Here is a 16,416-nt window from a genome sequence, read left to right on the forward strand (position 1 = left end):
GGTACAGTTATTTCTACTGCATGCCAATTTTTATTGCATTTCTTTCTACTTCTTTATATAACACGAATGTTTTATTAATTATACAGTCAAAAGCATTGATGATATGAATCCACAAATTTCGTCAACCTACCGCACTGTTAAGATGAAACAAGAAGATCTAGAAAACAGACGTAAAGATGCTGATGAAAAATTACAAAAACTAAAAAGTGTAATTGAACAGGTAAGAATTAGCTTTATGTAAAGCACATCTATAGCCCAGCCACTGGTAGCTAGACATACAATAATTCGGCCATTAACATCTACCTACTCTTTCATTTACACACGAAAACTGCTATTTTGTTATCGCGTACTGTGGCAACGAAATAACTCATAAATATTTTCTACCTGTGAAAAAATTGCTTACTTAATTACTAACTGTTCAATGACTATGAAACCCAAAGCCAAACTTATAGTTGTCTTTAGAATCCTTAGGGCCTGTTTCACCACTTCCTGATAAGTGCCGGATAGGCTATCCACCACTTAACTTGGCAGATGAAGTATGGAGAATCTGTCAAAAAAGCTGTGAATAACCTATTCGACACTTTATCAGAAAGTGGTGAAACAGGCCCTTAGTATTCCAAGTATAATGTTGTCTTAAATTTTAGGCCCGTACTGTAGCCAACCGTATTCAAGTAGGAGTGACATTCGATCGCTGGTCAACTCTCCAACCTCGCTTACCGGAAACAGTTGATGAAATGTCTACTTCTACACACGTCTCGGCTTACTTCCGCACTAAAGAAAAGGATGGTTTCCTATTATACCTCGGAAACCCGAAAGATACTATGCTGCGTAGAACCAAATCGGTGAGTACATAATTCTCTTTGGCGAGAATTATATAGGAATATGTGTGTTAATTATTGTACACCATTAATTTTTATCGTTCCTAATTTTTATTTTAGGATGATTTCATGGTTGTTGGAATACAAAACGGTTATCCTTACCTAGTAATGGATATTGGAGATAGTGCGGAATCCGGCAGAGAACCAGCGAGAATCAACAGCGATAAATTAGTTGACGACAATCGCTGGTATCAAGTCATCGTAGACAGGTAAATACAATTGAAATTAAATATTATACATTTTTACATATTTTGATAATAAACAATTGCGTTTTTGTATAGGGTCGGATCGAACGTCAAATTTTCAATACGAGAGAGCCTTGATAATGGCTCAGAAATTTTTACATTTTTACATATTTTGATAATAAACAATTGCGTTTTTGTATAGGGTCGGATCGAACGTCAAATTTTCAATACGAGAGAGCCTTGATAATGGCTCAGAAATTGTGCATGTGAAGACCGACACCTTACCTGGACAACACACGATATTCAATTTGGATCGCCAAAAGTCCAAGCTGTATGTAGGAGGAGTACCATCCGATGCGAAATTGCAGGGCGTTAGTTTCCCTGCTTTTGAGGGACAAATTGAAGAATTAATGATAGGAGACACCCCTGTTGGCTTGTGGAACTTCGAAAGCTCAGCTAACTTGAAGGGAGCTAGACAAAGGTAATGAAAATGATTTTGTTACTTCAAATAACTTTTACTTTTTAAGATGTATTCAAACTATTTTATGTATTTTGCTATTTTTAGAGATAAATTAATAACATCACAATCGGGCCCTCAAGAATACCGCTTTAACGGACGCTCTCACGTTATTATGCCTGGTCAGAGATACCTCAGCCCGCAGAAGAACCAAGTGTTGCTATTCTTTAGAACGTATGCTACTGACGGATTAATATACCTCGTAGGTGAAAATAAACACTTCTTCTCCATACAAATGAAGGACGGCAAGGTTTACTTACAGGTAATATGTAACACATAATATATGGCCCAAATATCGAGAAAAGTCACAAAGCTTCATAAAATATGTTAAATGTTTAACGACCCGTGACGTGGTTTAGGCCGTAGTTAAAAACTATTTCAACAAATCCATTTTGCTCAATCTTTGCAGGTCTCATTAGGAAATCCTGATGATATGGTTGTCATTGCAACAACAAAAACATACAATGATGGTAAATGGCACAAACTCGATGCTGGAAGGTACTTCGGCTCCTGTTCTTTGAGAGTTGATAACGAAATACTCAAAATGATGTCAACATCTGATATTAAAGAAATACCAGTATTAGACACAATGAACTTTGGTGGTGATAACAAAGAAATAAATCAAGTAACCAGTAAAGGCTTTGATGGATGTATAAGACAAATAAGTATAGACGGTATTAACATAGATTTAAGTGAGAATGTCGAATCTGTTGGAATAGCATACGGTTGTCAGGTAATTATTTCGACTTTTATTTGAGTTGTTGCTCTTTTATGATCAGAAAATAACATAACGTTTATTTGCCTGCAGTTTGCATCACTAGTATCTTTGTCTGGAGAAGAGAGCTACCTACGTTTTGTGGATATACCAACGGAAAACTTCCAGTTGACTCTGAAATTTAAGACGTCAGATCCAAATGGTCTCTTATTTATTTACGTCAGTAGAACGCAGACAACGTCCATGCCTGATAGTATATCGTTGTCACTAATTAAGGGTATAGTGTTAATTTTTACTAACGAATGATCTTTCATTAATAAAACATAGCAAATTTGATTGTATATTATGATTTATTTTTTAGGAAAGCTGGTATTGATGAGCCAACGCGAACAACTCGACACCGGGCTTAGTACTTACAATGATTCCCAATGGCACGTAGTAACGGTCTTACACAACGAAAAGGCTTTGAGGCTAGTTGTAGACGATTTTGATTACTTTAGGTAAGTTACGGTATATTCAGTTTTCAAAATATATATAGAAGCAAGAGCCGGAATAGAACTATATACATTTTCTAATTATTTTAGCACGGATTCAGCACCAGCTCCACTACACATCCTAGGTGGAGTATTATTCGTGGGTGGCGTACAGCCTGGGTACGTTGTGGGAGGAAAAGTCGGTTCGAAAACACCATTCAAGGGATGCATAGCCGACGCTACATTGAACGGACAAGTGCTGAATCTTCTGGAGCCGTATAGCAACCAAAGCGTTACTTTCGGAAGATGCGGTACAACTATAAGTACCGGCGGTGTACCACCAGGTAAACCTAGCTATTATTATTTGTCACCAGATTTTAGACTTTCGGAAGTCAAACTACCAATAAAGACGATGCTGCAACTAAAGATACAAAAACCAATTGTAATTTAAAATATTAATAAATGTTATACTATTTTAGATCAAGCATCATGGGCAATTCCAACGAAGAATGACATTCTACCCACACCCAAATTACCTCCCTTGTTACCTGAACCAGAAGTACCAGACAGAGGCAAGTTATAATATCTAGTATGTTTATCAGTAGTGTAGTATCCTAGGGACACTGGCTCACTAACACACCCAGTACCGCTGCGGAGCGCACGTCTATCCACCGTCACTGTCATTATGCAACTGAGAGATATTGACTACTTGATAGATGATTTATATAGACTGCATCCCTACTACTGGTGTTTATGAGACAATGTTAAGTATCTACTATGTAGATACACTGCGCATACACTACAAATAGGTTGAAGAAAGTTTTTTATTTACTTTCCTGCACTTTTGACAATACCTATCTATATATTACGTGAGCCAAAAACTTTGTATCCCTTTTGATGAAAAATGGGGAAACGTAGGTGAATGAAATTTTGCACAGTTATAGTTTATATGGTGAAGGAGTGCATCGAGCTAATATTATTTTGAAATTATGCTTTGATCATACATTTTTTTAATAAATTAAACATTACACACACTACAACACACACACTAGGAAGAATGACAGATTTTTGAGTGACAAGCCTATACATACGAATTATACTCTTTTATTTATGGTTGAAGTCTGTTGACAACAAGGTGACAAATTGAAAATGGATTATAGTTTTTTTATTGAATCTTAGATACTATTAGACAATGCTTACACGGCCAGTCTGAGATCAGCTGAGTGTCAGAGACAAGAGTTGAAAAAATATACTTATAATAAAGTCAATATTTTTTTACAAAATATAGGTATAGTATAGTAGTCCTAATGTCGTTAAAACTAAGGTCGAGTTTCGACCATTGGGCGATCTCTAGTATCAATCATTACATCAAGGTTTGAAATTAAGTTACTACTGGCGGTTTGTTAAAAATATCATGGACTCTTTCTTCTTTACATTGATTACAAAATTCTAAAGAGAATTATGGAAAAACTTTTACTTTTACAATTATAGAAAACGAGATATATGAACCAGAGGAGCCTGTCACCACATTACCAACATTACCACCACCTACATACGCTCCAACAACCACGAGGCCGCCATTTGTAACTACAACAAGACGTGTCGCGACGACAACCAAACGACCACCACCGCAACCTGAATCGGGTTGCGCTCTAGCGTATGATCCACAATATGGCATAGGAGATCCCGAAGAAGGATATAGATTTGGTAAGATATTATAAAAAATTAGTAACCATAGCATAATATATTTTTCGACGAATTAACAATAACCCTATATGCAATTATTATTTACAGGAACAAGGAACGACAGCCGTATAGAATACGCCAAACTCCCAGGCAGACAACTAGAAGGATTCGATTTGACAATTACGTTTAGAACGTTTGATGATGACGGTGGCCTAATTTTCTATGCAGCAGCAGAAAGAAACCCAAGTCAATTCTTAGCTTTATACATGAAAGATGCAAGGGTAGGTTGTACCTCATAGTATTCTTTAAAATTTTGTATCCGGTCACTGGTCAGTTGCTGTTTGTTAAACAATAGACATAATAAATGTTTTGTTCAAGTACGTTCGTAACATTTACCATCTATTAACATTTACCATATTTACCATCTATTCATTTACAGCTCCACTTTAGCTTTAACTGCGGCGGGGAAACAGCATTAGTATCGTCAACACAAACGTACAACGGCGCCGAGTGGCATTCAGTGACGTTGGTCAGAAACGGTGGTCATGGCAAGCTCACGGTGGACTCGGAGAGAATCGGTGAAGCCAGCGTCTCGTGCTATGCACCCGCTGTGCTGGCGCCCCCATATTACTATGGAGGCTTAAGGAACATCAGTAACAGTATCAGCCAGAACCTACAAGTAAGTTTTGAACAAACGAAACTGCACACAACATGAACAAACGAATCTAAGAAAATATAAATTCTTACACATAAAAAGGCGAATCTAAACAAACGTATTTTTTGCAGAACTTCTATCAACCTTTCATGGGTTGCCTCAAGGGACTCATGATGAACGGTCAATACGTCACAGATGTTTTGAACAGAGTGAATTCTCTTCGGTGCTCGGATAACATCGAAGACGGTGTGTACTTCGGACCATCAAACAACATGCATAGCAATTATTTGAAAGTAAGTAGGAGTAGCTCATATCAGTCGTCATAAAAAATAATGTTACGAATACACTCTTACAACCTTTTAAACTTGTTTCAGCTTCAAGAGAACTTCAAAGTAGGTTACGAGATTTCCATTTCAATGGAAGTGAAACCGCGTAATTCTACTGGACTGTTACTGAGTGTACACGGAAAAAGAGACTTTATGATTCTAGAGTTGCTGGAAAATGAAGTGATCGCTAACGTCGAGAACGGGAAAGGTCCTTTCCATGCGAGCTACAAGCTTGGCGATAAGTTTTCTTTGTGCGATGGAAATTGGCACAGGATTCATGGTAATTTTTTATAACTTTTTGATTTTTTTTTACTTATTTGAGTATTTTCTTTAATTTCGAAAAAAATAGACCTAATTTTTATTATTTTGCACAAATGTTTGTTGACCAATCGTTTAAATAAAGTTATCGATTCATTTATAATATTTTTTTAGCCGTCAAGTCACGTCACGTGGTATCTGTGGGAGTAGATGGTCACTTTTCTGACGCCGGCCTGGGTCAGTCAGGTTCCACCGACACTCGTTCGGCGTTATACATCGGAGGTCATGAGCGCCCAATATCCAAAGTGCGAGGAGTACGATCGAAGAGAGGTTTCACTGGATGCATCAGAAATATTGTTATCAAAGAAACTCAAATACAAATACCACTTACAGCGGCGGGAAGAAACACTCATATTGGCGTGTGTCCCAATGATTAAATAAAAGCTCACAAATGAAGACATGAGCGGATGAAGTGGGTAACTAATATTTTACAAACTAAGAGAAATTACTCATTTTTCCCATATATAATTTGAACAAACCTTGTATCTTACCTATTTCATCATCTAGCTAATTATATCTGCTATACATAAAATCCACTTTTTTCAAATCATTTAAGTCTTTAGCTTCACATGTGCAAAATACTACAGTTTTCAAACAGTTACATAATATACTATATATAATATTCTATCTCTTCCTATTTTATCCACTCATGTCTCCAAATATAAGGCCTGGTAACATTCTAAGTTCTACCGACTTAATCAAATGAATACTTAATGCAATTTCAAATTTTTCAACAATTGCTGAGGAACCTTACATCGTTACTAGGCCAAAAACTTCCACTACTTAATTCTAAAGTTTATATAAAATCAAGGCTGAAACACAATATCACTTTAGTTGAAAATAGTCAAAAATCATAAGCCTATCTAATAAAGTACATGATAATTTACATATAAGTGACCATTATATTCAGTGCTAATTAAGACTTTCTGTGTTATACCTTCAATTTATGTATTTAAATTAAATAAACCTACTTGTTTTGGATTAATTAACCAGTACAATAAAATGTCTTACAATAGTTAAATTTTATAATTGATTCGATACCATAATTTTTAGTTTATGCACAACTAACACATATCGCTTAAGTAGTACGTATACCAAAGAATTTCTTCCAGCAGTTACATAAATATAAATAAAAAATAAATAAAAATGCTGTAGTTTTATTATGACATTTAATTTGGTACTAACGCGAACGTACCTATGGGTAGGTACACTCAGAGAAATTGATTTCCACAAATAACTGCAAATTCGCATAGCATCGCAATCAGAGTCTACATCTAGCAGTGCAGTGGACGAGTGTGGGCTGATTAGACAGATTAAAAAATTAAAAATATAAAAAAAATCTGGTGGTGTGGCACTCGGGGACTGCCGCGATAAAACTATTGCATAGCATTTTTATCAACTTATGTAATTGCTAGCTAAAAGCTGAGCTTTGTGAGGGCTCGCGTCGTCACACTTTGACTGACTGATGATCTTAACATATCTGCATATAAAAAACCTTGACTGACTGATGATAACACATCTACATGTAAATAAAAATTACTAGGTATGTTAAAGCACAAATCAATAGGCGTGATAGTTTCTTCGAATGGGCCGGCTCGACCGGAGAAATACCACGTTCTCACAGAAAACCGGCGTGAAACTGCGCTTGCGCTGTGTTTCGCCGAGTGAGTTTACCGGAGGCCCAATTCCCTTCCCTATCCTCCCCTATTCCCTTCCCTTCCCATCCCTACCCTCCCCTATTACCCTATTCCCTCTTAAAAGGCCGGCAACGCACCTGCAGCTCTTCTGATGCTGCGAGTGTCCATGGGCGACGGAAGTTGCTTTCCATCAGGTGACCCGTTTGCTCGTTTACCCCCTTCTTTCATGAAAACAAAAAAGTTTTTCCGTAAAGTGTACGACAAAATGTAAAGATTGTGAGATATACTATGTAGGACTCACTTCGCTCGCCTTGATAATTCGCATGCGTTTAGTCACACGAACACAAACACCATGCCGAAGCCTGGCAACGCCGGACCGACCGCGACAGGCACACCGCACAGCGGCGTTGCCGCACCGCTGCGGCTATGCCTGTCGGTCCGGTCGGTGCCTGTTAGAGTGGAGTTGTTAGGTTTTTTCGTTACGGAATTTCTTGATTCGGTCGCCGCGCTCAATGCTCGCGATAAAAGCTATGCAATAGCTTAAAATTCGCAGATATTTGCGATTCCAGGGGAATTCACAGTTACGAGTGGGACATAGTATAAGTGGGAGCTCTATATAAAGCTCAGCGGATAGCTCTAAATTCTAACTAATCTAATAAAAAAAACAATCTTAACTCTTATTTTTATATTATGTACTAGATATCACAAACTTAAATTACGTTAACATAATACGAAAGACAACTTATAAGTACCAGAACTAAACGAATGCTACATACGAATTTGGCAACAAAAGCTATTTTTTAAAACAAGTAGTTTACAAAATGTTATTATTCCTTAATATAGTAATAATTGGTAACAAGTTAACAAAATAATATTTTTATGGGTAATTCAGCACCGGCTTTTAAAATAATAATATTGTTAGTACTTAATCATAATAATATACTTAATTAATAATGAGTGCTCATTTGCAATGTGGATCTCACCTCACATGATAGTTAATTTGTTGCTAATTGAAATCATTGGCGTATCTAGATATTCTAAGGGGGAAGAGCAATAACTCGGGTGTGCCCAGACCAGTATTTCCCAAAGAGAGGTACATTTTGGGTGGGCCCTGAAACTATAGGACGATTGTCGTACTCGTTCGATTGTCATTTTAAGGAGTGAGCCCATTGAGACGGGCCGTGCCGGGGCTCATCGCAAAAATCCACAATTTTTATGGAAGCGGATGCGGATGCTAAAACACGGTCTAGTAGATTTTAGTAGAATATAGCAACGTTTTTGATATATGGACTCACGAGTGATTTAAGAGTGGTCACACTGGAGCTATCCAAAGTACTCAAAATCCGTCAATGCGTTGCGGCCCGGCCCGGCAATAGTGTGATTTAGCGCATTTTGCCCTGCGCTGAGCCCAAACTGTACGCGTACCTTTACTCGTTCGTTCGTTGTCGTTGGTGCGTGCGGGACGGGGGCGGGGCATTCGAACGCAAACGTAATTGTAAGTAAGGCTGACGATGATGATATTATGGTGGTGAACTACGACTACGATAAGAATTAACGGGTAAATACTGCGGCAGCAACATACCGCTGCTTTTTTATTTTCATGACACAAGGTGGGCCGCGAACTTTAAACTTTGTTGTAGATGGGTCGCGGTCCCGACAAGTTTGGGAAACACTGGCCCAGACCATTTTGGGGTGGGCCGTGAACACCCTGGTAATTATACGCCAATAATACGCCTATGATTGTAAATATATATTATTGATAGTAATAATTTAAAATTCGGCTGAATGGGAGATTACTGCAAAAAGTTTCGGTCGACTCTGTTTAAATGTGTGCAACATGTCGGATTTTGGTCGGATTGTCTACAGTATGTGCTAGTAGCGCCCTCTGCTGCGACCTTTACGTAATATTCTCTATTGTGCTTTGCATTACGGTTTGAAGGGCACGTGTAACAAAGGTGCTACTAGTAGCATAGCTATTACCAAACGTCGCCTATCGGGATTTTATAATACATAATGTGTAATTGTAGTTACTGTACGTTCCATATTATACTAACTTGACTTTTTCTAAACATTAATTCACATAGTGAAAACACCTAACAAACCATATTTTAATAATTATAATAGGTTGGGGAAAAAGTTTCTTCGCATTTTATACAAAAATTACGTCAAACGTGGAAGAGCCATGCTTCGGCACGAATGGGCCGGCTCGACCGGAGAAATACCCTGGATTCACAGAAAACCGGTGTGAAACAGCGCTTGCGCTGTGTTTCGCCGAGTGAGTTTAACGGAGGCCCAATCCCCTAGCCTCTCCTATTTCCTTCCCTACCCTCCCCTATTACCCTATTCCCTCTTAAAAAGCCTGCAACGCACCTGCAGCTCTTCTGATGCTGCGAGTGTCCATGGGCGACGGAAGTTGCTTTTCATCAGGTGACCCGTTTGCTCGTTTGCCCCCTTATTTCATAAAAAAAATCAAACTGTTTTTTTATAAAGTTTATTTACCATTTACTAAAGTATATAGGTGCCATTTTGTTGAGTCAACCTGACACTGCCTAAGGAATTCTGCAGCGACCGAAACAGGTGGAAAACTGAAGGTGCAAGGTCAGGACTGACTACGGCGGATGCATTATAGTAGAGGAGGGGAGGGTGCTATTTTTGTAATCACTCGAGCGTCATGGAGACCTAGTAGGTTTTGTATATTAGGTAAAGCTGATAAAAAAATAAGAGCGTTTTTTTTTTATTTTAGCGGTGGGTTCAGAAACTGCAGGCATTTTAAAGTTTTGAAAAAGAAAATATATTCAGAAAATTGCTTATTTAGGTCAATTATAAATGTATATATTTTACACAACAAGGACTAAATCATTTAGTTTAGGGCAAAATAAAATATCAGCGAAGCTTAGTTAATACGATAAATATGAAGTTTTATTTTTTTATATTTTAAATTGTCCCTACACGCTTAAATAATCTTAAATCGTCAGTGCTTTCTATGGAAGCTTCTTTGGTTTATACTAAACATCATAGTTAATATACCTAGCGGAATAGAGCAACAATCTCGAGCTGTCAAACGATTACCGAAATTGGTTTCATCTGTGTGTAAAAATATGTGTACGTATACACTTACACAAGCATGATTGAACATGATTTCTATGAGATTAAATTGTCAACGTGCGGCACGTGCCGACTGGACCTCAAAAAAAGAGTGCTGCTGTCATGTACCACGTTTTTACCACGCAGTGTTACTGATAGTGACATCTCTCTTACTCAGGCCTTTGTTTCTCTATTCCGGTAAGTATATTAACTTTATGCTAAACACCCCCTATCTTAATCTGACAAATCCGACGACATTTCAATATTTAAAAAAAAATTACCCACCACGTACACCACCAAATCTGATTTCTATACCATGATAACTAGACACATGTCGGAAGCCTATGCAAGCTTAATCTGACACGCTCGAGCTACTCCCGAAATCCCCTCTTCCCCTCCACAACTATTAACACCTCCCAGCAAAGCTCCCGTAATATTTGTTGAGTGGCTAAAGATGTATGAGGTCTAGCGTTATCATGGTGAAAAGCACACCCCTTCTGTTGATTAATTCCGGCCGCTTTCTCTGAACTTCTTGCTTTAATCTCATCAGTAGTTCGCAGTACAGTTCAGAATCGATGGTCCTGCCTGGCGATAATAACTCATAATGAATAATCCCCTTCCAATTCCACCACACACACAGCATCACCTTGTTGCGAGTTAACCCGGGTTTCGCCACAGTCTGTGCAGCCTGACCGGCCTTTGGCCACGATCTTTTTCGCACGTTCTTGTCGTACATGATCCATTTTCCATCACCAGTTATCAGCTTCTTCAAAAATGGTTCGGTTTCGTTACGTCGTAATAAAGAATCACAAATGAGTAGGTACACGGTCCATTAGATTTCATTCAGTGAGCACATGAGAGTCATGAGGCATCAAATATCGAGCTTTTTGTGTACCCAGCTTTTTACAAATGCGCCAAACCCGTTTTATGATCAATCCCCAGTTCTTCAGCTACATCGTAGCTACTAATATGGCGATCTTGCTCCACTTTTTCAAAAATGCCATCAGGGCGACCAGAGCGACATGCATCTTTGATATCAACATTTCCGGATTGAAAACGCTTAAACCAAATTTGCGTTACTCTCACAGATACTGCATTAGGTCCATAAACATCACAATTTTTTTTCGCGGCTTCAGTTGCATTTTTACCTTCTTTGTAAATTTTAAAATTATATTTATATTGAAAATTATATTGAATTTCTTCATTAGAATCACTCATTTTAACAATAAGAAAAACAAATGAAAATCTCACATTGACGTAATTAAAATTTGGAATTGTCTTCTGTAAATTTAAAACTTTTTAATGATACGAAAATCAGCCAGATACAATTGATTTTTTTGCCCAAGAGATTTTATGACAAGTTCATACATGATACTATAATGCGGAAAGACTTTTCCCCCAACCTATTAAAAATTAATGTTATTATGTTGGTTATCAGCCTAACTAAAAAAGTACGGTTTTATTCAAATAAAATGATCTCCTTTGAATAAATAATAATTTATAACAATAATATATTATACAACTTAGGCATAATATGACATTGAGCGTAAAAGTTGAACTTGATTTTCAAGCATTTAACATAATATACTCTGTAGTGTAAAAAGTTGAAGTACATAACATAGAGATTTATTGGTATACCAAATACAATATTCATAATTTGATGTAATCTTATAAATTGTTTACAACACCAAGATTTTAATAATAAGTATACGGCGTATTTTTAACGAACAGAATACGTGCGATTTAGAAACGCACGCTTCTAGCGCGGCAGAATCAAATTCGAAAACGTACAACATCCGGGGTCTAATTCCCATTCTTGGAATGACGCTTCGATCGTAGTTGCGCGTGAGAAAAAGATCTAGAAGAGACTATAGGAAGAAATTTATCACTTAATATTGATTACTATTAAGGTGCTGCCTCACCGGGAGCATTCGCGTGTAATGTAACATTATAGATTCGACTTTGAGCATTACATAGCAAGTTGACTTCACCATAGTCAGTCAGTCAGTCAGTCAGTTCAACAATGGTTTTCCTATCAAATATAGAAATGTAGTAAAGATACAGAGCAGCATTATTTATATTTAGAGCGAAAATAGGGAAAAATTGTGTTTTTTTTTTTTTGTATGGGAGTCTTAAAGTCGAAGTCTCAGTAATAGGGTCCCGTTCTTACCCTTTGGGTACGGAACCCTAAAAAAGATAAACTTGCCGGCTGCGTCGGCAATACTGGCATTGATGAATTATTAAGACACTCACTTTGCAATAGTTTGTGCTGCGATTATATATTTCAGAAATTTTTGATTCATTTAGCGGTGCCGAGAAGCCGTGATGCGCGAACGGCGTGCTAACGCCGTTAGTGTTAACGCCGACTGGCGCACTGAGAAACGGCTTGAGATTTTGTTAAGTGTGCGTGCGGCGACGCATAGATACTATGGCGAACACAATATATCACAAGCCGCGCGCGGTGAGTTGGTATGAATATAATTTACTTCCCTCCTACTATGACTTCACTGTCACGTAGCATTGATGTTACAAGTTGTATCAAGATATTACACATTGTATCATTACAAGGTGCGCATTGTAATGCTCGGTTCACAGATGTAATGCATATTTTGTATTATGAGGTTTAAAGGTGCTCCCTCGCCGGGAGATTTCGCTTGTAATGTAACGTTACAGAGTCGAGCATCACATCAGTGAGGGAGGAGAACCGAGCATTACAATGCGCACCTTGCAATGATACAGTGTGTAATATCTTGTTACAACTTGTAACATCAACTAGCTATTGGAATGCTCGTCGAATCTTTAATTTTACATTACACGTGAATGCTCGTCGGTCTGGGAGGTATTTTTGTAATGTAATGCCCAAAAACGAATCTATAATGTTACATTACAAGTGAATTACTAGCTTTTATACTGTTGTATACTATTGTATATTTAATAAAGAATTTGAATGTTTAAGGGGAGGGTTCACCTTAAGGGGAACGTGACAACAAATATCTAAACGTAACATCTAAACTTACACCTCCACGGTCCATAAATTCTATAACCATGTTTGTACAGTTCTTTCAGTGAAACTAATATGAAAATAGTAATAATATTGATATCAATCATGACTTTTTTTGGTATGAATACTGGATCAAGCCCCTCAGGTGCGGTTATGAAATATGTCCTGCTCAAGCGCTTTAAAAATACGTCGTGTGGTTACGCTCATTAAGATATTAGACATTTAAAACACATACAAAACATCAATGTATTATTTTGTTATATATTTTAATGTTGTTACATATTTACAGATCAGTCAAAAGACCTGACTTCGGTAAGTTAACTTTAAATTTATATAATATGTTTTTATAAATTACACATCAAAATTGGTTTAATTATTGGAAGTCAAATAAATATCCCATTGTTTTTATTAGATGAAAAATCTTTAAGACGGGTAAACATCTAGATTGTACATTAAATTACGACAATATTCACAAAGATTTGAGTGCTAACTGTCGCACTCACAGATGACCATTAATTACTTAAGTAACTATAAAATGAAGATTAGCCCCATACATAATTATGACGTGTCAAACTATTCATTGAATTACAGTTAAGTAATGAATATTTGTCTCTGAGTACGGCATTAAGTCATTGCATTCACTAGTTTCGATAGCGAAGTAGACATCAAAAATTTATGGGATAGATATGTCAAAACTATTTTATGGATATATCATAACTTATGCGGCATGCCGCATGACACTTAGCGACGCGTTACGTCGTACGCGTGGTGGGCATCATGTAGACTTTCAGGAAATATTTGAAATTTTTTAAATTCTGAATTAAAAAAAAATAGTTAGAGTTTACGTCAAATCCCATACATTTTCGACATCTAATTTCGCCTACGAAAGTAGTAAATTATAACGCACTCAAGACTTCTAGAAAATAACTGAACTAAGTCAGTGTACATAATTTTAGGTACTTATTTGTGTATTTACATAATATTATATTATGTAATAATCTACGAATAATAAAACTAAGGAAACGTAACTCCCATACCCAACCGTTTTGAATTTGGTTCCTTTTCGCATAAAATTGCGACCCGAATACATGCATAAAGTATGCATGTATTCGGTGACTCGTGGAACACATTTTTTGATACAGTTACTCTTCCTTAGTTTTTATTATTCGTAGGTAATAAGTATACTATTGTAAAACAACTATGTATTAATCAATTTTTATAGTGTTGCACGAGCGCATGATATAAAATGTAGTATGGTCACTTTTAAACTTTATAGCTAAAGAAATATAGCGAACTTGACGAACAAGTATGTACTCATTACTCAGTACAAAATTCAATAGTTGAATTCAATAATAATTGCAAAAAAATCCTGTGGCTTTAAGAGATTTATGCGACTAATAAATAATATTTCATGAAAATAAATATCGGGTCTGTTAAAACATTCTAAGACTGGGTTGCACCAACCAACTTTAACTTTAACTACAATGCAAAATGTCAAATCTTTGGTCAAAGTTAAAAGTGGACGCCATCAAGACGCCACATTTAACCATAACCATAGAGCTCGACAAGGTTTTAAAAGCATGTGACGAAAAAAGAAATAACGCTGTCATCATACAAAAACCGCCATTTTTTACAGTTCTCCTTTACCAGCAGCGCCCCCGCCCACGTGCATTTATAACCTTGTTGGATCAGCTGTCATCTGTCAATTTCTCCGGGCAAAGTTAAGGTTAAAGTTAAAGTTAAATTTACCTTAACTATAACCATAACTTTAACTTTAACCACGCCTCATGTGCAACCTACACTATTAGATTAAAATCAGAAAAGAAAACATTTTTTTCTACCTTTTACTTGAAAAAAGGGCAATTGAGTGATATTATTATTTTAATTTAATTATATTTTTAACAGCTAGATAATAAACGTAATAGTTCATTGTTTTTATATTTCAAAACTATACAGCTACAATTACTACAAGGTAATATTTACAAAATATATCTAAACCTTTTTTTATATAGACTAATATTAAGAATAATGACTGCTGTACATTAAAGATTCTGGCCTTAAGTAATACTATGCAAGGGCAGCGTGAGAAGGCTCTTAAAATGCAACAAACTATGTGTTCACCGACTTAATAAAATAATCAATATTTTTAAAATAGCTTGACAAAAGGTTTCATTTTCATATTTTGTTTGTCAAAAGAAAAAAATTAAACGAATCGAAACTTTAAATTTGAATAATCTTCGAAAGATCTTTCGTTTATTATAATATTTTTGTAGTTGCGCCAAGCTATTATTAAATAATATTTATGATCTAACACCAATAACATTTTTATTACACAGAAACACTGATTGATAAGTGTTAGATTTTATTCTTATCAAAGGCCACTTACTCGAATTTTGGGAAATTTCACGTCAGTTATGCGTTGACAGCTGATAGGTTCCAGGCCCGCGCCGCGACTTATAGAAGCCTCTAATGGCCTTTAATACCGCAACTATGGCGTGCGTCGACGTTACTCCGTTTATCACAAAATTCGAAGCAGTGGCCTTAAGGTAACATTCGGTTCCTAGCAACCCGATCACAATGTGTTCGCTTAGAACCTATTGTGCACCTTAAAATACTGACGTATTATATCCAGTTGAGAAGATAATACAATTATTATTATGATATTATGTTTCCTTCGCAGCTAAGTTGACTCTAAGGTCGCAAGTCTGAACTAGGACCTCGATAAGATTTAAGTACTAATTTTTGTACGGCGTCCTTAGATATAGTACGTCAATGCTAAAAAAACTAACACATAATATAGTCTGTCAAAAAAGTGAAGAAATTAAAAAGTGGCAACATCGTAGTGTCATCCCTTTCAAATCAATCTAAGAAAAAAGGGATGACACTACGATGTTGCCACTTTTTAATTTCTTCACTTTTTTGACAGACTATAATTATTATT

General features: G+C 36.5%; 1 protein-coding gene across 1 annotated transcript in view; it reads left to right on the plus strand.

Moving 5' to 3' along the window:
- LOC121738583 (laminin subunit alpha) overlaps positions 1–6,205 on the plus strand; it is a 36,337-nt gene extending 30,132 nt beyond the window's left edge. Inside the window, exons 47-62 of the mRNA XM_042130743.1 lie at positions 87–220; positions 645–842; positions 939–1,087; positions 1,266–1,544; positions 1,629–1,842; positions 1,990–2,313; positions 2,389–2,572; positions 2,657–2,795; positions 2,880–3,112; positions 3,248–3,340; positions 4,260–4,475; positions 4,563–4,735; positions 4,894–5,133; positions 5,241–5,402; positions 5,484–5,715; positions 5,868–6,205. Of these exons, the coding sequence (XP_041986677.1) occupies positions 87–220; positions 645–842; positions 939–1,087; positions 1,266–1,544; positions 1,629–1,842; positions 1,990–2,313; positions 2,389–2,572; positions 2,657–2,795; positions 2,880–3,112; positions 3,248–3,340; positions 4,260–4,475; positions 4,563–4,735; positions 4,894–5,133; positions 5,241–5,402; positions 5,484–5,715; positions 5,868–6,130 (3,233 nt within the window). The 3' untranslated portion in view covers positions 6,131–6,205. The remainder of the gene's footprint in view (positions 1–86; positions 221–644; positions 843–938; positions 1,088–1,265; positions 1,545–1,628; positions 1,843–1,989; positions 2,314–2,388; positions 2,573–2,656; positions 2,796–2,879; positions 3,113–3,247; positions 3,341–4,259; positions 4,476–4,562; positions 4,736–4,893; positions 5,134–5,240; positions 5,403–5,483; positions 5,716–5,867) is intronic.
- Positions 6,206–16,416: the final 10,211 nt, after the last annotated feature.

Source organism: Aricia agestis, chromosome Z (assembly GCF_905147365.1).
Source record: "Aricia agestis chromosome Z, ilAriAges1.1, whole genome shotgun sequence".
In the NCBI taxonomy this organism is placed as follows: domain Eukaryota; kingdom Metazoa; phylum Arthropoda; class Insecta; order Lepidoptera; family Lycaenidae; genus Aricia; species Aricia agestis.